Source organism: Paroedura picta, chromosome 9 (assembly GCF_049243985.1).
Source record: "Paroedura picta isolate Pp20150507F chromosome 9, Ppicta_v3.0, whole genome shotgun sequence".
Classification (NCBI taxonomy): domain Eukaryota; kingdom Metazoa; phylum Chordata; class Lepidosauria; order Squamata; family Gekkonidae; genus Paroedura; species Paroedura picta.
The window spans coordinates 7836817-7859136 of NC_135377.1; the positions used below are offsets into that span (position 1 = coordinate 7836817).

The 22320-nt window shown below is 46.9% G+C and overlaps 1 protein-coding gene across 3 annotated transcripts in view; it reads right to left on the reverse strand.

Annotated features, from left to right (window-relative positions):
* Positions 1–371: 371 nt before the first annotated feature.
* PHF20L1 (PHD finger protein 20 like 1) overlaps positions 372–22320 on the reverse strand; it is a 59475-nt gene continuing 37526 nt past the window's right edge. For 2 of the 3 annotated variants that reach the window (XM_077351467.1, XM_077351464.1), the window contains 10 exons: positions 19136–19342; positions 15866–15922; positions 14115–14219; positions 13153–13317; positions 11702–11883; positions 10118–10217; positions 8707–8902; positions 6769–7138; positions 3247–3412; positions 372–2397 (listed from right to left, as the gene is read on the reverse strand). In XM_077351467.1, the coding sequence (XP_077207582.1) occupies positions 2255–2397; positions 3247–3412; positions 6769–7138; positions 8707–8902; positions 10118–10217; positions 11702–11883; positions 13153–13317; positions 14115–14219; positions 15866–15922; positions 19136–19342 (1691 nt within the window). In that variant the 3' untranslated portion in view covers positions 372–2254. The remainder of the gene's footprint in view (positions 2398–3246; positions 3413–6768; positions 7139–8706; positions 8903–10117; positions 10218–11701; positions 11884–13152; positions 13318–14114; positions 14220–15865; positions 15923–19135; positions 19343–22320) is intronic. The other variant, XM_077351466.1, reaches the window with a different exon arrangement.

The window sequence follows — 22320 nt, forward strand, 5'->3', positions numbered from 1 at the left end:
AAAGCAGGGGTAGTCAACCTGTGGTCCTCCAGATGTCCATGGACTACAATTCCCATGAGCCCCTGCCAGCGTTTGCTGGCAGGGGCTCATGGGAATTGTAGTCCATGGACATCTGGAGGGCCGCAGGTTGACTACCCCTTGCCCTGAAGCTCCGCTGACACCATCTTCCTCTCTCCCAGTTCAGCTTCACCACAACCCTGCAAAGTAGGCTAGGCTAAGTCCATGTAACTGGGCCCAAGCAGAAAGCTGGATTTCCCAGATTCTAGCGGAACAAACCGCAACGCCACATTGGCTCTCTGTTTTCAGGGTTACGGAAAGCATGTCACAGCCTGTATTTACAGGCGGGCGAAGGAGGACGAAAGACAGCAGAGTATGCGGAATAGTTTAATAAACAGCTTTACATACAGTACCTTACATATAGAACAGTGTCTCTGCAAATTTAAATACCTTTGTCATGTACAGTGGGGCTGGTACTCTTTTATCGAAAGGGAAGCTTCAAATTTACTGCTAATGGAGCAGCTCTCTTGTCTAGATGGGGTTTATATATATATATATATATATATCACCAGCACTGAAACATTCGGGGGACGCAGAAAGAGTTCGAGAACCCAACCGTTCTCAGCTGCTCAGGATCTTCCGAACAGTCAATGTGGTTATTTAAGAAAAAAAAAAAAAAAGGAAAAAAAATTACAAATTTCAAAACCTGTACATACATTATTTCCATTTTCCTTTTGTAATAGAAACGGCTCGTTAAAAGGCGACCATTTTTTTTAAATAGTGCGTCACCAAGGTCTTAAGTCTATAGTAATAAAACTAGACATGTCGATATAAATATGTCTCTAGAATGCATTATGCAGATATATATATATATATATATGTATATTCTATATACATACGCACGCGGACGCATATATACATAAACCCCTCCCCAAGGTGTAGATCGTGTGGCACCCAACCTCAGGTGAGCAAAAAGTCAAGTGAAAGGCCTGAAATTCTTGGCTCAGCATCGGTTTTAAAAACAGCATGGGGTTTGGCTTTGGTTTCAGAAGGCCCTCCGGCCATCACACGAGGGAGGGAGTCCTTCCTGGGTCCGTCTGTGGGCGACGGGAAAATTCCGATTTGCGGCAGGCCGCTCCAGCAATTCCAATGAAGCAGAGACAGGTTTATCGGGATGCGGGCAGAGGTACCGCTAAGCCGTCTTCACATACAGGTTACAATTTGCGTATTTCTAGAGAGAGAGATATTGTGTTTCCGGGCAAAGAACTGAGAACGTGGGAGGGCGGGTGGGCTCGTTCCACGGCTGGTCACTGGTGCTTCCAACGCTTGCAGGTCCTCATGCCAGCTGAGGAGGGCGGCGCTTGAAATCGCTAACGCAAAACCGCCGGGACAAAGGAATTTAAAACCACGCGGAGAGCCGGGGATACTGCACTTAAGGCGAATGTGAATGTTCGCTGGATGAGACGCCAGATGGTTTCGCTGACGCTGTGGGGATTCCGGCCAGGGAAGAGGAGAGGGGAATGCTCCCCTGCTCCCCGAACAATTCACACTCTTGTTTCAGTGGGGTTTGAAAGCATTTATTTGGCACTTCTGACCCTCTTACCCTCCCCTCTTTTGCTTCTGAAAGGAGCGTTGGGTCACGGCAAGGAGAAGTTTGCTTCAAAAAGAAATGTTCGTAAAGAGGCTACCACAAAAAGCAGTCTCTCTTTATTCAAACTCCGCCCCCCGCCCCCCAATCCTTAGTCATCATCCTGAATAATATCCTGTTAGGGAGGCGGAGACGTCTTTTGATTTTCTATCCTTCAAGACGCTGTGGGCCACGTATCTCTGAACAAGTCTGGAAGAAAACTTTGCAAAAGGACTCCCCTTCCCACGTGGCCAAGCTTTAGTGGGTGAAACTTTCCCAATTTCGCATTTGGGGAGAGGGAAGTCCCGCTACGACCCGTGAAGACATTAAAGATGCCTCCGTGCATATTTCAACCCCAGAAAGCCTCCAAGCTAAGGAACAGTTTCCCTCTCGCTGTGCAGACCGTTCTCTTGGCCCTGGATCCAACTCGTAGGTTTCTTCCGTTCCTGGTCACGAGGTCTTCAGGAGGCGAGAGAGCTACGGCACAGACCCAAGAATAACCTCCCCGCTTGGCTTTCGTTTTCTAATCGCCCCTTCTGTCAGTTTTGCGGATTGTGAAGGGGAGAAAAAAAATAATTCCTCGTGAGTGCCTATTATTACTATTTAAATATCCGGCCAGCCTTCCGTTCGTCATACGGAGCAAAGAGTTGCTATTTGCTGAACTTTCCCCATGTCGGATATAAGCTGCTTGATCCGCCGTTTCAGCTGCGGGAGTCGCGCCAGGGGGTCCGGGGGCTCCAGTTCTCCGGTGAAGTCCAGCCAGCTTTCCAAGACTGCAAAGAAGGCAGAGGGGTCCCATTAGGAACAATACGGTCAAACTATAACTTAATTTCTTATCCACTGGAAACCCCTTGCTGGCTTTTTGCAGAAAAGTGAGAAGAATGACTGGGTGACTTATAGGTGGATCTCTCAATAGGATCCCTTTAAGGCACAGGAAAATGGAATGAAACATGCCCCCCTGCCAAGTTAATTCATGGGGCAATAACTTATTTGAGTAAGTAACTCCAACTGGGCATGACAAATCCACTTTGGTGCTTGAGTCATAGAATCATAAAGTTGGAAGGGACGTACAGGGTCACCTAGTCCAACCCCCTGCTAAATGCGGGAAATTCACCTGCCCACCCACAGTGACCACAATTCCATGCCCAGATGATGCCTCCACCACCACCTCCCCCCCCCCCTAAAAAAAAAACACCAGAATTCCTGGGCAGTCCGGCCTAGAGGAAATTCACCTCCCAACCCCAATGTGGCCATTGGCATTTCCCTGGGCAAGCAAGAAAGGGCCACAAGAGCCAAGCACGGACACGATCCCTTCTGCCCGTGTGCCTAAGTTCACAGAATTAACCTAGAACTGACTGCGGCTACCCTCCAAGAGCCTTTCTGATAAGGAGAGGCCCCAATCTCAACACGTGTGCTTCGTGCTTGAAGACAGATTCAGGTGTGTAGCCATGCTGGGCTGAAAGAGCAAAACAAAGTTTTGACCAGGTTTGATTCAAGGTATACGTTTTTGTGTGTGTGCACACTTCTACGTACAGGGAGACGCGTGCATGCACTGGAATAAAGCTTTGTTGGTTTTAAAGGTGTCACAGGACTCAAACTTTGCTCTGCTCGAAGACAGTTACCGTCTACTTCCTTCTCGATGAGGTCCATCCGGCTAGAGACCTCGTTCTGCACGTTCTCGATGTGGGTGAGGAGATTCAGCTGCCACTGAAGACGAGCGTCCACGTGCTCCTCGGCTCCTCTTTTCTCGTTGAATATGAACACGGTGTTCCCTTCGGCCGAGTGCCTCTGTGCGAAACGCAACGATAAAGGGGGGGAAATCAGGTTTGCAACAACGAACACCCTACGCCACATTTAAGGCCACGGTAGTACAGTGCCCCCCGCCCACAAATATTTGGGCATATTGAGATTTGGGCAAAAAAAAAAAAAATCAACATCACATTTTAAGGCTGCCATGATACGGCACCATCTGCCCCTGATAATTTGGGCAATTCTACTGGAGCTGAAGGAGGAAGATCAAGCACAGTATAGCTGCTCTTAAGCAAGAGAAACTGGAACTTCCAGGCATTCCAGGCAGATTCTCTTACTTTCCTTTAACCTCCTTTGATCTAGGATCTAGGTGGGCAGCCGTGCTGGTCTAAGACAGAAGAACAAAGTTTCAGTCCAGCAGCACCTTTAAAGCCAACCAAGTTTTATACAAGGTATAAGCTTTTGTGTGTGTGCACGCTTCTTCAGAATGTTCATGAGTTGGAAGGGGCCATACAGGCCATCTAGTCCAACCCCCTGCTCAATGCAGGATCAGCCCTAAGCATCCTAAAGCACCCAAGAAAAGTGTGCATCCAACCTTTGCTTGAAGACTGCCAGTGAGGGTGAGCTCACCACCTCCTTAGGCAGCCTATTCCACTGAACTACTCTGACTGTGAAAATTTTTTTCCTGATATCTAGCCTATATTGTTGTACTTGAAGTTTAAACCCATTACTGTGTGTCCTTTCCTCTGCAGCCAACGGAAACAGCATCCTGCCCTCCTCCAAGTGACAACCTTTCAAATACTTAAAGAGGGCTATCATGTCCCCTCTCAACCTCCTTTTCTCCTGGCTGAACATTCCCAAGTCCCTCAACCTATCTTCATAGGGCTTGGTCCCTTGGCCCCAGATCATCTTCGTCGCTCTCCTCTGTACCCTTTCAATTTTATCGACGTCCTTCTTGAAGTGAGGCCTCCAGAACTGCACACAGTACTCCAGGTGAGGTCTGACCAGTGCCGTATACAATGGGACTATGACATCTTGTGATATTGATGTGATGCCCCTGTTGATACAGCCCAAAATGGCATTCGCCTTTTTTACCGCTGCATCACACTGCCTGCTCATGTTGTCAGCCTTCAAAGTGCCACTGGACTAAGATGTTGTTGTCCTATGAACTAATGATCTTGAGTGGCAAATAAGGAGCTTTTGTTTCTTTAAGGGAAATATGGATAGCCGTCTGACGGAGGGGCTAATCCTGTGAAGCTTCAAGGGGGTGGCAGGTGACAGTGGATGAGCGAGAGGGTTGTGAGTGTCCTGCACAGTGCGGAGGGTTGGACTAGATGACCCAGGAGGTCCCTTCTAACTCTGTTATTCTACAGTTGAGAGACAGCTGGATGTAATCTCTGGGTCTCTGTCTACTAACAAACAGGGGGCTGTAGATGGCTCTAGAACTGAGGCTTCTGACTTAAGAGGCTCTGCACGAAACAACCAACTCTGTGCACCACGCGGATTCGGTATAGCGGGGTTCCCCAACGTGGTGCCCGTGGGCGCTGTGGCATTCACCAACGCCTTTCCTGGCCGTGCCTGCCACACTGTCTCAGAGTGTCAAAGGTGGCTGCAGGCAGAAAAAGACTGTGGGATCTTGCTGGAGAGGCACGTGCTGCCGTTTGCCTCTGGTCCAGAAGTGCACCTGGGCAGAAAAGCACCACGCCTGCTGTGCCCCTTGATACTGAATACACCAGTGATCAGTTCCGGGAAAGATAAACAAAACCAAAGGCTGGCTGATTTATATGGCCCAATGAACTGGGAAGTTTTCGGAACTTCAAGGCCTGCCTGTTGCTCCATCGCCACCTGCCAGGTGCATAACACAGAGTGGGGCTCTGTGCAAATGATAGCTGCTTGAGCTCCCAGCAGGACTCTCCAGCACACAGGCCCAAATATAAGAAGAGTCTGGGAGATATATATATCTCCCAGTACTCCAGAACATGTGAGCCAATTGGTAGGCTGCTGTGTGACACAGAGTTGTACTAGATCAGCCATTGGCCTAGTGAAACATGGCTTCTCTTATGTTCTTACACTCTGTATGTTCTTATGCTCTACATTATTGGTGCTTGGAGGGCAACAGTAGGAGGGCTTCTGGAATTCTGCCCCTGCTGAGGGACTTCCTGATGGTAGCTGGTTTTGGCCACTGTGTGACACAGACTGATGGACTGGATGAGCCATTGGCCTGATCCAACATGGCTTCTCTTATGCTCAGATTGCACCTGGAGTCCTGTGTACAGTTCTGGGAGCCTCACTTTACAAAGGATGCAGACAAAATGGAGAGGGCTCAGAGGAGAGTGACGAGGATGATCCAGGGCCTGGGGACCAAGCCCTCTGGAGAAATGTTCAGCCTGGAGACGGGACATGATTGCTCTCTTGAAATGTCTGAAAAGTTGTCACTTGAAGGAGGGCAGGGAGCAGTTCCTGTTGGCAGCAGAGGGGATGACCCGGAACAATGGCATTAAACTACATGTAGAACAGTACTGGCTAGATAACAGGAAGGGGGGGGGGGGAATTCACAGTCAGAATAGTTCAACAGTGGAACTGGCTGCCTAAGCAGATTGGTCAGCATTGGCCCTGGTCGAGTCCTGGGCCTATTCTGCACACAATAGATAATGCACTTTCAATGCACTTTAGAAGTAGATTTTCCTGTTCTGCACAGGAAAATCCAGTTGCCAAAGCACATTGAAAGTGCATTATCCTATGTGTGCAGACTAGGCCCAGTTTTACTTCTTTAGGGCTGGGGATCCTGAGCCAGTTCTGATCTGCGCACTCCTTTTCTGGGGCGGAACGGGGAACCACAGTTGAAAAGCTCCTGAGGGATTGTTTAGCCTACTGCGCAAAAGCATCTCAATCATTTCAAAGCCTCTGCTTGGGTTCTACCACGAATGGAGAGTGGAACCATTACAGCTCTTCTTCCTGAGAGCCTCTTAAAATATCTTAGAAGAAGAAGAAGAAGAAGAGTTGGTTCTTATATGCCGCTTTTCCCTACCCGAAGGAGGCTCAAAGCGCTTACAGTCGCCTTCCCCTTCCTCTCCCCACAACAGACACCCTGTGGGGTGGGTGAGGCTGAGAGAGCCCTGATATCACTGCTCGGTCAGAACAGTTTCATCAGTGCCGTGGCGAGCCCAAGGTCACCCAGCTGGCTGCATGTGGGGGAGCGCAGATTCAAACCCAGCTTGCCAGATTAGAAGTCCGCACTCCTAACCACTACACCAAACTGGCTCTCTTAAAACAGATAATCCCGTAAATAAACTCTTCTGTGCTGCAGGCTAAAGATGCTACAAGACAGGCTAAACCTTCCAGCGGAAGGCAAGCTGAAGACCAGAAAAATTACACCCAGGAGAGGGGAGGTTTACCTGATAGCTGAAACCATCTTCTTTAGATGCGTATTGTAAACAGTTTTTATCCTCCAACAGCAGCTCCTGATCGTCCCCAAAGCTGCTGGCCTCCTCGTCGTCTGAGCTCATGGGATCGTTCCTCGGTCTGCAGTCCGGGACAAAACTCTGTGGTTTCTGGTAACTGTGCTCGCTAGTGATGTACGTTTCCTCCATCTTTGTGGGCAGACTAGGGGGCTCCTTATGGTTCTGACCGCGACCTGTCCTTTCGGGGAGGTTAACGGTATTTGGCACAGCCGATACCCTCCTTTCCAATCCGAGGGTTTTTTGGTCTTGCTCTTTCCGCACACCTGCGCAAGCGCACAGATGAAGGTCGGGGTGGTTTTTATTCCTAGGAGGGGAAGAAGTAAAAAAAGAAAGAAAAATGAGTTGCACAAACGCACAAATACCCTTTTTGTTGGCCTAAAATGGCTTTCAACGGGAAGGAAGGGAACCGGCATGCTGAAATGGCTGCCACGGGACAGACGAGCAGACCCCGATTTCATAGTGAGGGATCAGCCCGTCTCTGCAGGGTGAGCTGTTTGGTAGGATAACTGGCTGGAGGCAGACAGAACTTCGCCACTCCTCCAAGATCTGTCCCCCTAAGGATACTTCCGCACAGAGCTGGTCCAGTTCAACAGTAGGTAGTTAAAACAACAGGGAAAGGAAAACTAAGTAGCTACAAAGGACAGGGCGGCGTGTGTCTTGTGGACACAGTGTTAGATCTATGCTGGAAGGTTGAATGGGTCACCAGTGTTGGAATACTCAAGATCTTGCAGTGTGCAAGAGTGTCCTGCAGGGGGCATCTGAGAAGATGTATATTTTGCATAGTCAGAGCAGGAACTTCCCGATGATTTTCAAATTCACTCCTCACCAGTGTCCTAATTAGCTCAAAAGGGACTTCTGGCTTTTTGAGCTCTGCTTGCCTCCAGAGCAGCAGTCAAATCTGAAGAATGACTGCAGGGACCAGTCTACATCAGCCTTTCTCAACATTTTTACCATTGAGAACCCCCTGAAACATTCTTCAGGCTTCAAGAACCCACAGAAGTGGCATCGTTGTGCCAAATACGGTTGGGAAGTGGAGCTGTGTACGTGCCCATCTGGGACCCCTCCTCTTCCCACTCCCTCTAGCAGCGGGGGGAGGGGGGCAGATCAATATGACCGTATATGGTTATATTATCTGATAAAATGTTTAACAAATTTTTAAAAAGATATAAAAACTGAATTAACCCTTACTCATTCGGGAAACCCTTCCATGTTTCAACAAAAGCCTGATCTAGACGGTTAGGTCTGTATCTCTCTCATAGATGTTTGTCCTCCATTCTATTTCATTCTGTTCTATTTTATTTATTCTATTGTTAGTGCTATTAACATCATGGCACTATTCCCATCTTAATGAGTCAGCCCTCCTCCCTGTTTATCCCCTTGTGTGGATAGGGTGGGGTTGGGTTTACGTTTTTTGCCATGTGTTTATGCTATTAGATTGCTATGATTGTAATGGGATTTTATGTTTTTAATGGGGGGGTTTAAATTGTTTATGGATTTATTCCCTGCCACTCCAAGCCGGCTTCAGGAGTGGCAGAGAATAAATATAAAAAATAGGAAGGTCGGAAGACAAGACAGAAAGATAGAGATAGAGAGATAGATAAAACCTATTTCATTCTTTAAGCAGCTTGGTGCACACACTCTCTCTCTCTGTCTCTCTGTGTGTGTGTGTGTGTGTGTGTGTGTGTGTGTGCAATGTGTGTGTGTGTATTTGAACTCTGCCAACAACCACTTCTCCAAGCCATATTCCGATCAAGATTCTTAGCGAGCATTTTATTGCACTTAAGATCAAATTAACATCATCCCAGAGCTCCACCGTTGCTGGGGCAGGTTGAGGAAAGGGAGGAAAAGGAATCTGCACCAGAAGACTCTTACTTGAGAATCCCTATCTTCAACTGCAGTCCTCGGAGTATTTCCGTGACGCCGTACACGTCCGCCAGGAGGTGGTGCGTCGACACTATCTTTTTGGCATTTAAGTGAGAGTAGTTCTCTTTCAAAAACGAGAGGCCGCACATGTGGCCGTTGTTCAGCCAGTCTTTATCGTAGAGATACTTGGAACTCCATCTCTGGCCTAGGAGCAAGGAGAGAAACCAGAACTTATTTCATGGTCAGGGTCAAGGAAGTCAGTGTAGAGGCCTTTGCTCTGCACAGTGAATCGCTCCGCAAAACGGTACATGCAGATGCCCCTTTTGCTCCCATTATGGGAGACATAATGTTGCTTTTTAAAGGAATAAAATAGTGGGCAAGAAAAATAAAGGCCATTTTCTGCCAAAAAGAAGCTTTGTCAACATTGTTCATGCTGGCACCGTCTTCTGCGCACAGGTGAAGGCTGTGATTTTGACTTACAAATGGAAAAGTTATTGAGACACTGTTTTCTCCGCCTCCTAATGTCCCACTGTGATCATCTGGTCCCAGGCAATGGCTGCCCATCAGCAAAGTCATCTGGATGCACAGTTGTAGCTCTCTCTCTCTCTCTCACACACACACACACACACACACACACACCCTTAGCTTGAGCAACCTCTCATTTTTGATTTGCATTTCAGAAACACTGCAAAGATCTGTCTGGAACAGCTGACGAGGGGCAAGTGGAAAAAAGCAGGGGTTAAACAGGTAGGAGGATAGGTATTTTTTTCGTTTTACTGGAAATTATTTTACCTGGGATATTTTAGACCTCTACGTTACCTGTACAGAGACCATGCTACAAGGTGGACTATCAATAATCTTTAAAATAACGTAAGCGGCCTGCAAGTGACGGTATGAACAGTTAGAGAGATAATACAGTATTATATTACCACTCAATTGGAATGGGGTGAAAGAAGAAGAGTTGGTTTTTTATACTCCGCTTTTCACTACCCAAAGAAGTCCCAACGTGGCTTGCAAACACCTTCCCCTTCCTCTCCCCCAATAGACACCCTGTGTGGTCAGTGGGGCCGAGTGAATCCTGAGAGAACCGCCCTCTCAGAACAGCCCTGAAAGAACTGTGACTAGCCCAAGGTCACCCAGCTGGCTGCATGTGTAGGAGGAGTGGAGAATCAAACCTGGCTTCCCAGATTAAAGACCTTTCACCACTTTACGCCATGCTAGCTCTCAAGGAGCCATGATCCCGTTACCAAGAGTGGCGGGATATAAATTTAATTAATAAAATAAAATAAATAAATAAATATTTAACTCAGTAACCAGAGAATTTAGCAGCCAAACTTGGGAAACCACCAATACAAAAGCTAGAACGACAAAATGTAACAGCTGGAAATTTCAGAACTTTAGTTTGAAAATGTACTCATACCAGGTGGGTCCCTGCAAATGTAGCAGATGTACTGCTCCGGAATACTGTCTTCCAGCAGCCCCATGCACACACTGTGCTGCCAACACAGGCACTCTTCACACTGTGGGGGGGAATAAAAGAAGGGGGCAGTGAGGAGACATGAGGGATGTGCTTTCACGACTTGCTTTCTTAGCATGCAGAGACTAAGTCTGGCTGCCATGCTGTGAACACAGATTCATTTCAAATTCTGAAGCAAAAGCTTGGGCAGTGCTACGAATGGTAACTTTTCACCTCAAAGCACCATTAAGACATCGACAAAACCAGGGGTAGTCAAACTGCGGCCCTCCAGATGTCCATGGACTACAATTCCCAGGAGCCCCCTGCCAGCGAATGCAGATTCGCGAATGCTGGCAGGGGGCTCCTGGGAATTGTAGTCCATGGACATCTGGAGGGCCGCAGTTTGACTACCCCTGGACAAAACACTAATGCTCACATTGGCAACGTGATAGCTTTGGTTCTGACATTAAACCGGAGGACACGCAGTAATGGGTTTAAACTTCAAGTACAACGATATAGGCTAGATATCAGTTAAAGATTTTTTGCAGTCAGAGTAGTTCGGCAGTGGAATAGGCTGCCTAAGGAGGTGGTGAGCTCCCCCTCACTGGCAGTCTGCAAGCAAAGGTTGGATGCACACTTTTCTTGGATGCTTTAGGATGCTTAGGGCTGATCCTGCGTTGAGCAGGGGGTTGGACTAGATGGCCTGTATGGCCCCTTCCTACTCTATGATTCTATGAAAGTGATTTTATCCAGAAACAGGAGGAACCACCGTTTTGGGAAAAAGAAAAGGCTGCACATTCTCGCTCTCTGCTTTGAGGATTTCTGTCACGTGGGAGGTGGGGTCATGAGAGAAGTACTCTTTTCCACGCTGCTCCGCACCTGATTTCCCAGAACCTGTTCTCGAAATCTCATCAACGTAACTGAAATTGCAAAATGTGGGCGAGGAGTTAGTTGTTGTTTTTCCACGAAGGTCTCAGAAGTCAGGAAAGGAGCAGAAACTTCAAAAAAACAACTTGTTCTTTTACAAGGAGACTGGTCATTTGGCGCTTTAGAGACTGTCAGCAAGAACCCACTGCAAGGGTTGTGGGCGGGCTGCAATTCCATGGGAGCTGAGGACAAGACGAAGAAGCCGTATCAGGCCTTTTGGTACGGACCTCAAATCCAGAGGCCACTGTTCTGAGGAGAAACTGAGGTAACAATTTTTGAAGAGAAACCGAGGTAACAATTCTTCTGAGGAGAAACTGAGGAATTTTTTGAGAATTCTTTCTTCTTCAGTACCTTTCTGCAATGTGGAGGGGAGGGGGGGGGAGACCGCAAGGTAGCTTTGGGGATCCAGATTAAACCTCTGACAGATTTAAACGATGGGAACCAATTCATTTGAGTTACCTTTCAGTGAATGTGGCAAATGGTTGACAAAAATGGACATCAGAAGAGCCCTGCTGGATCAGACCGATGGTCATCTAGTCCAACATCCTGTCTCATACAATGGCAAACCATGGGGCAGGGGGATCCCCATAGAAAACGTGACATTAGCAGTGAATTCCTGACCTGAATCATGAAGCCGTTTTCCTCATCCATTTCACAGATACACCGGACAATCTCGTTAAGAGTGTCCTCTTCGTCCTGAGATTCTTCAAAATTGGTTGAATCGAAGTCCTGGTTGTACTCATCGCCGCTCATCAGCAAGCTTTCAGTAGAGGAGTCATCCAAAAACTCCATGTCTGAGAGGTCTGAAATTCGGAAGGGAGACAGAGATGTGATTTGTCGAGCAGGTCCTCATGGGCCTCAAGGGAGAACAAGGTGGCATCCCCTACTGAAGTGCACATCAGACAGTACAGCAGATGAGGCAAGACTGATTTCTCCAACCAGATTCTCTGGTTTTAGACACATATATATATAGGAAATGCTGACAATGGACCACACAGCGGTTATAAATCCACCAAGGGTAGAAGAAAGGAGAGCGGATTAAGGGTATATGTTGTGAGTCAACTTTAGGAAGCATTTCTCCATTGTCATACCCAGTGCTCAAGGCAAGTGGGATTGAATGAGCTGTACAAGGAACAGACTGCAGGTACTCAGACAAGTTTAGAGTACTATCTACAATGTGTGTTGGGGGGGGGGGCTGGTTCTCTAGATGTCCATGGACTACAATTACCGTGAGCATGGTGCTGGCAGGGAAGCATGGTAATTGTAGGCCATGGACATCTGGAGAGCTATAGTTCGGCTACCCCTGGGTCTACAACCATTCAGTCATTGTGGGTATGCTGAACTTCGGTGTTCACTGAATCTTTCCCCCACCCCCAGGTTCCTGACCACTAGCTGGCAAAGACAAAACTGTCTCCATCACACCCTGCTTTTCCAGAGACCTCTGGCAGCCTGGCTGGTGTTTCCCTTTCCCCCCTACCTCTTATACACCCTCCACCAGTTTCCCAGATGCGATGGTATAAAATAGGAGATGGTCTAAAACAGGGGTAGTCAAACTGCGGCCCTCCAGATGTCCATGAACTACAATTCCCAGAAGCCCCTGCCAGCATTCGCTGGCAGGGGCTTCTGGGAATTGTAGTCCATGGACATCTGGAGGGCCGCAGTTTGACTACCCCTGGTCTAAAATAATGGGGGAGCCAAGGAGAAGGGAGGTCCATATAGCTTCAGACAGCCATGGCTTCAACCATAAAGCTCCATCAGGGCCTGGATCTCAGCTACCAACTCTTTCCACCTGGTTGAGGCCAGGGCTGAAAAGGCCAAGCGAACTTCTTTCAGGCTAGGGACTACCAGCAAATTAATGTGGGTAGATTGCAGTGTTCTCTGGGGAGCATATTGGGAGAGGCGGTCCCTCCGAGACAAAAGGCCCAGAAACTGAACCTCAATGGGTTGTAAGGCCAAGCTGTACTTCTACAGTCATCGCACTTCTAAAGTGGCACGAATCTGTTGGCCTAACTTTTCCCCACGATAAGGAGAATTCAGGCAGGGAATTTGGGCCTGTGAAAGAGCAAACCTACTTTCACCGCTCAGGTCGACAGACAGAATAGCCCTCGGGTACTGGTAGGTGGTGTTCTTCTCTAGCATCGTGCTCCGCAAGTTTAGAGAGCTCCCGGAGGACCTGGTGAGCGGTGAGGAGCACCTGTCCAGGTACTCAAGAGAACTGTCTTCGAAATCGGAATAGTCTGCAAAGCAATTGCAAGATGCGTCATAAAAGCCCTAGCCCACAAAGGAAATGCTGCTTACAAATCTTAAAATGCAACCCGCCGCTGTTCCTTTCTTAGAAAAACCAAACACACACAAAGGTCACAGAAGGGGTCACATATCTTTTTACGTTTCCAGTCTTTTAGCTAACCAACAGCAAGCAAAACTACTACAACAAATTTTATTTACAATCCTTTAGACCAAAATAACCAACAGCGGGTAGCCAGCTTAATCTGAGCCACGTGCTATTTGAGCTAACCCTGAAACACTCTAGCCCGGGACAGACAAACCCTACACCCTGCTTGTCGCAAAGGGGGTACATGTGGTCAGGGGCAGGGGGACCAGAGCACGTGTCCCCTCCTCCTCCCTGTAAGACAGGTCAATGGAAGGAGGGAGAACGGGATGTCTTTACTGGGCTTCTATATGGGAAGGGGGAAATTCAATATTTCTAAACGTTTGCATGTCTCCTTCCCACCCAGTCACTAGGCATGCGGGCAGCAGACTACTCAGTCAGCACAATGCTGCATGTGAAAATACACAACTGGTACAGGTAGCCACACACAACACTTTTGTACGAGGATGAGACAGGAAAAACTCTGCCAGGAGACTGCTCTTCAGCAGAGCTACTGAGCATACACCCACCATAAGAAGCAGGAAAATTAGGTTATGGTTTTATAACCAATTTCCACCTAATCAAAACCTCTCCATGCTGCCAAGGTATTGGCTGGAGCTGCACCAACATTTTTATTGGGCTATTTCTCTTGTAGTCTCACCATACCGAGCTGTTTTGCTTTCTTCTTTTTCTTCTTCTTCTTCTTTTGTTTCGACTTATGGTCCTTCTCCTTCCTCTCCTTCCTTTCTTTATCCTTCTCTTTCTTCTTACCTAAATTGCAAACGGCAAGGAGGTTTGTTTAGACAAAGGATAAAGGTAAAGGTATCCCCAGTGCAAGCACCAGGTCATGTCTGACCCTTGGGGTGATGCCCTCTAGCGTTTTCATGGCAGACTCAATACGGGGTGGTTTGCCAGTGCCTTCCCCAGTCATTACCGTTTACCCCCCAGCAAGCTGGGTACTCATTTTACCGACCTCGGAAGGATGGACGGCTGAGTCAACCTTGAGCCGGCTGCTGGGATCGAACTCCCAGCCTCATGGGCAGAGCTTTCAGACTGCATGTCTGCTGCCTTACCACTCTGCGCCACAAGAGGCTCTTCTAGACAAAGGATAGTGGAAATTAAAAAACAAAACTAAACAAAAATCAGCACTTTCTTATAATTAGGTCGACAACTTCCAGTCCCATGCCTACGCAGGCATCAAGCGCAGTTCAAGCATTTGCAAATAGTTTTGCTCCTTTAATAATCCAGGGGTGGGGCTGGAAGAGAATGTTGGAAACCAATGGCAGCCAATGGAATTTGCAGAAAAAACGTGCAAGGACAATGTAGTCCTAATGACAAGAATTAATTCAGAACAGCAATCAAAATCTATTGTTTAAATGGAGAGCTGTTCACGCGAGGCAGATTCACTTTACAACTTCCCCAAAAAGTCCTTAACATTACCAGGGGAGAAAGTTTCGGCTTTTTTACTTAACCGGCGGGGGCTGGGTTTATCCTATGTAGATGCAGTACTTTTAGTTTCTTAGATTTTCCTTTTATTTCATAGGTACCAATAGGCATGCATGCTGCATAATCAATAGATGGGGACTGTATACTATCTATCTATCTATCTATCTATCTATCTATCTATCTATCTATCTATCTATCTATCTATCTATCTATCTATCTATCTATCTACCTACCTACCTACCTACCTACCTACCGCCACTCTTGATTGACTCGCAGCAGTTTATAATAAAATGGTAAAAACACTGTTAAACCCATAAAAACACCCCTTAGTACAATTAACAAGATGGCAGTTGATAGGAATTTCAAAAAAAACTCCACCACCTGAACTCTACTCAATCCACAACTTGTTCTGCAATACAGTCCCTCCCCCCCCCCCCAAAAAAATACCCTTATTTCTAAGAAGTTCTAGATCAGGGGTCCCCACGTGGTTAAGAGTTACTTTATCTGGTTCACTGATACAATACATTGTACTGTCTATGTGCTCTGTATATCTGTTCTATAGATTTGAATATGTTAAATGTGTTTTAATTTTATACAGTTACTTAGGGAATATTGTTTTATTCTTACATTCTGACAGCACTGTCCCCCGGAAGAAGCTTGACGAGAAACACATCAGAATTTCACAAATACTAAAAATGATTTCCTTACAAGCACCAGATGTTTTTTTCTATAACATTCAGAATTGTCAGTTAGGGGACCTTTGTCCTGAAATGTCTTTATATCAAAGATGTATTTTAAATAGCAGAAACAGAAAAAGGAGGTGGGGGATGAAAAAATAAAATCCTGCTTCTCTTATAACTATTAAGAAGAGATGGACACCCATGACAGCTTTAAAAAGGTGGAAGACAGAAGCTGGTTTTGCTCTTGTTCTCTTCAAACTTTAACCTTTCCTTAAATATCTGTGTTCCTACCAAACAAGGATGAGCATCTCTCCTCCGTTTTTGCTTTCTTCTCGGTTTTCGGTGTCCCTGTGGGCATTAAAAAGGACAAAGAAACTTAGCAGGTTTGCTTTGTTTGCAAGGATAATATCATGGAGGAGAGATCCACTAACGCAGCCTTTCTCAAGTTTGCTATTGCTGAGAAAACCCTGAAGCACTCAAGAAACCCCAGATGCACAGCTGCAGCTCCTTCCAAACCCTTCATCATTGGCCATTTTGGGAGAAGATGGTCAATATGACCATATTTCAGTGGTTCTCAACCTTCCTAATGCCACGACCCTTTAATACAGTTCCTCATGTTGTGGTGACCCCCAGCCATAAAATTATGCAAGTGTTCTTTCGCAGGAATTAAACCAAAACTGACCAATGGTGTGAAGATCCATTGTTCATGATTGTATATAAATTGGGTTTTTTCCATGGTTTCTCAGTTCAGTTTTGCCTCTTGTCCCACCATGCTGATCTCGCTCTTTTCCACGGTTCCAGACAGATGAACGATCTCTCTCGATCTACCCTGCAAGGCTATTGTGTGGATGGTGCCCCCCCCAGGCAAGCTGCTTGCCCTGCTGCGACCTCTGTGAAAGGGCTGTTCGACCCCCAAAGGGGTCCCGACCCCCAGGTTGAGAACCACTGCCATATATGGTCATAGCACCCAATGAATACTTAACAATTTTTTAAAATATATTTTAAAATTAATTAACTCCCATGCATTTGGGAAACCCTTCCAGGGCTCTCAAGAAACCCCAGGGTTTCATGAAACCCTGGTTGAGAAAGCCTGCACTAATGTCTCCCTAGACATGGTGACCAAAGGGAACCTCACCATAAAGAGGCAGGGAATTCTAGGGAGGTAACATTAGCGGGATAGTCTTGTCCACTTGGCCTGTCCACTGTCTGCCCAGGGGGTATTAGCTGGCCACCGGGTTAAAAGGGATGCTAGACTAGGTGGGCTACTTATTAGTTCCAATAGCGCAGCTCTTCTGGCCAATTTACTAGCAGGATGTCTTCTTCAGTGGCACACTATCTACTGTCCAAAGTGCAAAACCCATTCTACCTAGTCCAGTTGTCCCACAAAAGCACCACTAGGCATGTGGAGCTCAGAACAAAGCTTACCTATCATTCAGTGTTGGGGGGGAAATCCCGCAGGTACCATAAAGATGAGCATACAGTTAGCTCCCAGCAGTTAAAGGAACTATGACCTCCATTTCCCACGCAGTGAGTTTTAATGTTGTACTTGCACAAGCAATTGTGAAGACTTCACCACATGGATGTCTTCCTGAAGAGTTCTCTTATGCTCAACCTCCTGAAGGCCTCTCTCATACTCAAACTCCTGAAGACCCTCTCGTATTGAACCTCCTGAAGACCTCTCTCACACTCAACCTCCTGAAGAACTCTCTTATTGAACCTCTTTAAGATCTCTCTCATACTGATCCTCCTGAAGACCTCTTTGTTATTGAACCTCTTGAAGACCTCTCTCTCATATTCAACTCCTGAAGAACTCTCTTAATGCACCTCTTGAAGATCTCTCTCGTACTGATCCTCCTGAAGACCTCTTTCTGTTATTGAACCTCCTGAAGACCTCTCTCTGATACTGAACCTCCTGAAGAACTCTCTTACTGAACCTCTTGGAAGACCTCTCTCGTACTGATCCTCCTGAAGACCTCTTTCTGTTATTGAACTTCTTGAAGACCTCTCTCTTACTCAACTCCTGAAGATCTCTCTCCCGTACTGAACCTCTTGAAGACATCTCTCTCTCTCTTACTGAAACTCCTGAAGACCTCTCTCTCTCATAACATGTCCATGTAGCACAACAGGGTTCTTGCTGCATGAAGGAAAAGGATCTTCAGACTATGGAAATTTTCCACCACTGCTCCTAAATTGTTCTGATCTCAGAAGCGTTACTTATTTTGGCATTTGTCTCCAAAAAGGACTTAAATCGTTACCATCACAAACCATTTGTAATTTCAGTACATGGATGTGTGCCAGCTATCATCCTGTTTTCCTGGTCCCCAACAGGTGAAGACTTGGCTGGATGAACCATGGTGATCCATCAGGTAAAGGAACAGAAGTTTAAAACCGGTTCTGAGATGGCTGCCTCAAAGACAACAGAATGCATAAACAGAGCTAAACCCAACAGCCTGCATTTTAAAATGTGGAAGTTGTTGACATAGGAAATAGTGATGGCTACAGGAACAGACAGCTTTAAAGGGATTGGACAGATTCATGGGGAATGGGCCTACCAGTAGCTATTAGTCTAAGGTTGTTTTCACACCCTCTAAATCAGGGGTAGTCAACCTGTGGTCCTCCAGATGTTCATGGACTATAATTACCATGAGCCTCTTCCAGCGTTTGCTGGCAGGGGCTCATGGGAATTGTAGTCCATGGACATCTGGAGGATCACAGGTTGACTACCCCTGCTCTAAATGATCCACTTTCAATGCACTTTGCACCTGGAGTGAAATGGCAAAATACCACTAGCACATCGTTCACTGAAGTGGATTGAAATTGCATTATTTCCCCTGACGTGGTGTTGGACCTCAAGATCTGGTTGGCCAATGTATAAGACAGGATGCTGGATTAGACGGATCACTGGTATGATCCAGTAGAGCTCTTCTGATGTTCTTAGGCAGGCCTTGGCCTCTGTTGTTGGTTCTTGAGAGGAACTAGCTGGCTACTGTGCAAGACCGGATGTTGGACTAGACCAGCATTTCTCAACTTTTTTACTGCTGAGAAACCCCTGGCACATTCTTCAGGCTCTGAGAAACCCCAGAAGTGACGTGATTGTGCAGAATATGGTTGGCAAGCCTTCCCTTCCCATCCCGGCCCCATCATTGGCCATTTGGGGAGAGGCCCCGGGTGAGTGTGATATATGGTCATCTCACAATAAATGCTTAACAAAGGTTAAAATATATTTAAAATAATTAACTCCCACCCATTCAGGAAACCCATCCAAGGTTTCACAGAACCCTGATTGAGACAGCCTGGAGTAGATAAGATCACTGGTCTCATCCAGCAGGGCTTTTCGTTACCTGGGCCTTTTTCATGTATTACAGAGCAGAAAGCTAGGGCTTCAACACCAAGTTTACACTCAACAAGGAATTTCAACCAGTCCCAGCTCCCTGCTGAGTTCACGAACACACAATTTATCAAATTGGCGTGAGTTATAGGCCTCCGATGCAAAAAAAAAAAAGAATGTATGAGGCAACCCATCCGACTCATGACCCAAGCATTTTTGGATGAAAATTTTACCTGATCCCGCCGGAGCTATTCTGCCATCGGTTCCAGCTTTAGAAAGATGACATAGCGCCATACGATTGTCTTCCTTCTCTCTGCCGGGGTGTTCATTACAGAAAGCGGACTCTGCAGCTAGCAACGCCGAAACGTCCAAGTTACGGCTCAAGTCGAGAGGGAGGCACAGTCTGCACTTCTCGAGTGAGACGTGAGCAACGTTGGCAACTACACAAAGGAGAAAATGGAGTGTTAACAACGGCAAGCGTTGCTGAAGCTTGGGGTTGTTGGGTTACACACCTAAAGACGCATAGGTCTCATTTGCTAGCCAGACATTCTTGTCATGTGATTTATCTCTTGGGTTCTTTAGCAGAGTGAAATGCATTACCCTCCAGTAATTCTCGCAGCTGATTTGGGACACTGATTTAGAACACTTTTCCATCAGTGACTGGAGAGGGCCATGATATTTTTTTCCTAGAGAATCACGAGGCCATGAACCAGTCGCTGAAACACTGGGATCTTTTCCGCTGGCTATTTTTGGAGGATCTAAGGACACTCGTGGGTTGTGAAAGGCCTGAAAAAATGTTCTTGGAACATTCAGGACGCACACATAGGTCGCTGTCTTGCTCCAATACTAATTGATAATCATTATCAGGCACTTCTCTTAAGTGGATACCATCTGCCAGAGCACGGCTCCTGAAATATAGTAAGTAGAAAAGGGAACTGCCAGAAGGCTAGAGAAAGAAAGGGTCTGGGCTAATCAATTGACCTAACCTGTCATCAGTAGGTCTTTGTTTAGGTAAATGTATGCCTGGCCCTAAAGTATGCAGCCAGCAAGGGAACAAGTCCAGCACGAAAGGACACCACTTAAACCCAGCGGTGCATCTGATTACTGAGTCAAAGTCTCCTCTTAGCTGTGAGGTCGGACCACAGGAGGGAGGAAGGGTCAAGGTCGACTTCGACCAAGCTTAAATTAATGGGAAAAAGGATCCACATCTTGACCCATTGTCTCCCCTTACTGCTCTTCTGGCAGTGGTCCTTTGGCTGTTGAATGTCCTTCCCCTAGAAGGGAAGCCAAAGAAATGCTGGAAATATATATATATTTTTAAGCATGGTTCCACTGGGCCCTTGGCAGAGCTGAGCAGTGTTATTTTACGTAGCTCTGCCCCATAATAGTCAGGACTTCTTGAAACCTTTCTCAGTTACCTTCCTCCCTTGTTACATTTGGTATGAACCCACTTCAAGAGTCCCGCTTGGATTTGGGGGGGGAAGAGTATGCGCTTATACATACATGAATAAAACAAGTTTGTGTACCTGCTTGCCATGCCGAGGTGACATCCTTGAAATATAAAAGCGGCGCGTTTTTGCGTTGAGCTTAGGCGGCAGAAACCCATCCTAACTCAATTTGTTTGGGCAGTTTAAAACCAGTCCTGCGATTGGTCTGTTAAACTTATGCAGACTTAGGCATTTCGTCTTCTGCCACGGGGGCCTTTACCCGTGCAACTTTTGGTGCATAACAAGAGGGCATTTGGGATCTTGCAAGTATTTGGACGTGGGTGTTATGCTGGATTTGCTTGAGATACAAAGCCGTTCCTAGAGAAGGTCTTCGCGGGCACGGACAACCCTACAGCCCTTCACGGGACTGCTCAGGGATGTGTCTCAAAAAAACCAAGAAGGAAAAAAAAAGAAAAAACAACTCCCACATATTGTTGCGATTACACTTGGCCTCAAATGAAGCCAAAGGAGTCAGCATCCTATTGAAGAAAAGAAGTGATTCGAGGACATTAAAAAAAAAATTCTTCCCTTAGAATCAACGGGGTGATGTCCTCCTAGCTTCCCTGTGGATGCAGGCACTGAATAGCTTCCAAAGGTCCCAATCGCAACTCAACACTGTCCCTCAAGAAGCCTTGGTATCTTAATTTCCTTGGTTTCCGAACAAAATGGGAGGAAGGAGAAATTTCGGCACAAGGTGCGAACCGCCTTCTCCGAACTGGCGGCTGCAGGGGCTAGGCTGGTAATGAGGTCCCTGGTTAAATCGCGAGCGTTTCGATTTGATTTTCGACATAAAAAGGGACAGCATACCCCTCAGTGAAGGTTACTTACCAAATCCTGTGCTAGCACAACACATGTGGACTGTGATGTTTAAAGAGGGAAGGAAACACATTATGAGGGATAGGGGGGGGGGGGGGGGCAAACCCTGCACACATGCTTTCCCACAATGCTTATGGCACAATCCCACCACACCCAGCTCTGTCAGCCTCAATGGGCAAGTCAAAAGGGCGCTTGGCCCTTTTGCTGCTGAAATTAATAGGAATAAAAGCCCCTAAGCTTTGGCTGGATTTAGGGCGTCTGTTCTCTTCTTCCCAGCATCCATTGTAGACACAAGAAAGAAACTATGGCCCTCCTAAATCACTGCCCACTAAGTTCTTTCACAGGGAATATTAAGCAGTGTGGTCAGAAATAGGGGGAGGGAATATGTGCACAGAATGGTATGTTCTATACTTCCCTGCCAAAAGACTGCCATTCTCTTACGTTGCAGGGTTTCATACATTTCCCCAGGGGTCTCATACCGTAGCTTCCTGGGGAGGTTTTGTCCTACAGATTGAAACTTTTTCTTTTGCACCGTAATTGGTAGAAATAAGACCCAGGGAGGGAGATGTCAAGTCCAGCGGTTACGTGGGGCCTGCAGAATTCCTCAGCGCCATGGGAAATGGAACACGAGAGAACACATCTTCTTCTTTTGAAGAAATCAGGCCCTCTCCAAGCAGATCTGCTGAGCCCCTTGCTGCTCCAAGCCGTAGGAAGTTGTGCTCTTGGCATCGGTACGGGAGGGGCCGTTCTGTGCTGGCGTTTCACGTGCCACGCCCCTATGCTCGGCAGGGACAAACTATCCCGGGCTTGTCAACAGGCTATCACCTGTGGCGAAAAGCAACAGCCTCCAGGCAACCATGCGGGAGAACTTTTGTGAACTGGCAGAGCGACTGTGTGTGCTTCCCGCCCCCCCCCCCCCCACACACACCCCAATTTCTAAGCAGTTACTCTGCAACAAACCACTAAACACAGATTAAGAGCAAACATCGTGGGGCGGTCACCAAGCAATTACAAAGCTCTACGATTCACATGTTTGCATTTCACCCCTTTTGCCTGTTGGTTCGTTTCCAAAACCCACCTGAACATCCATTCAAAACAATACAAAACCAAAATCA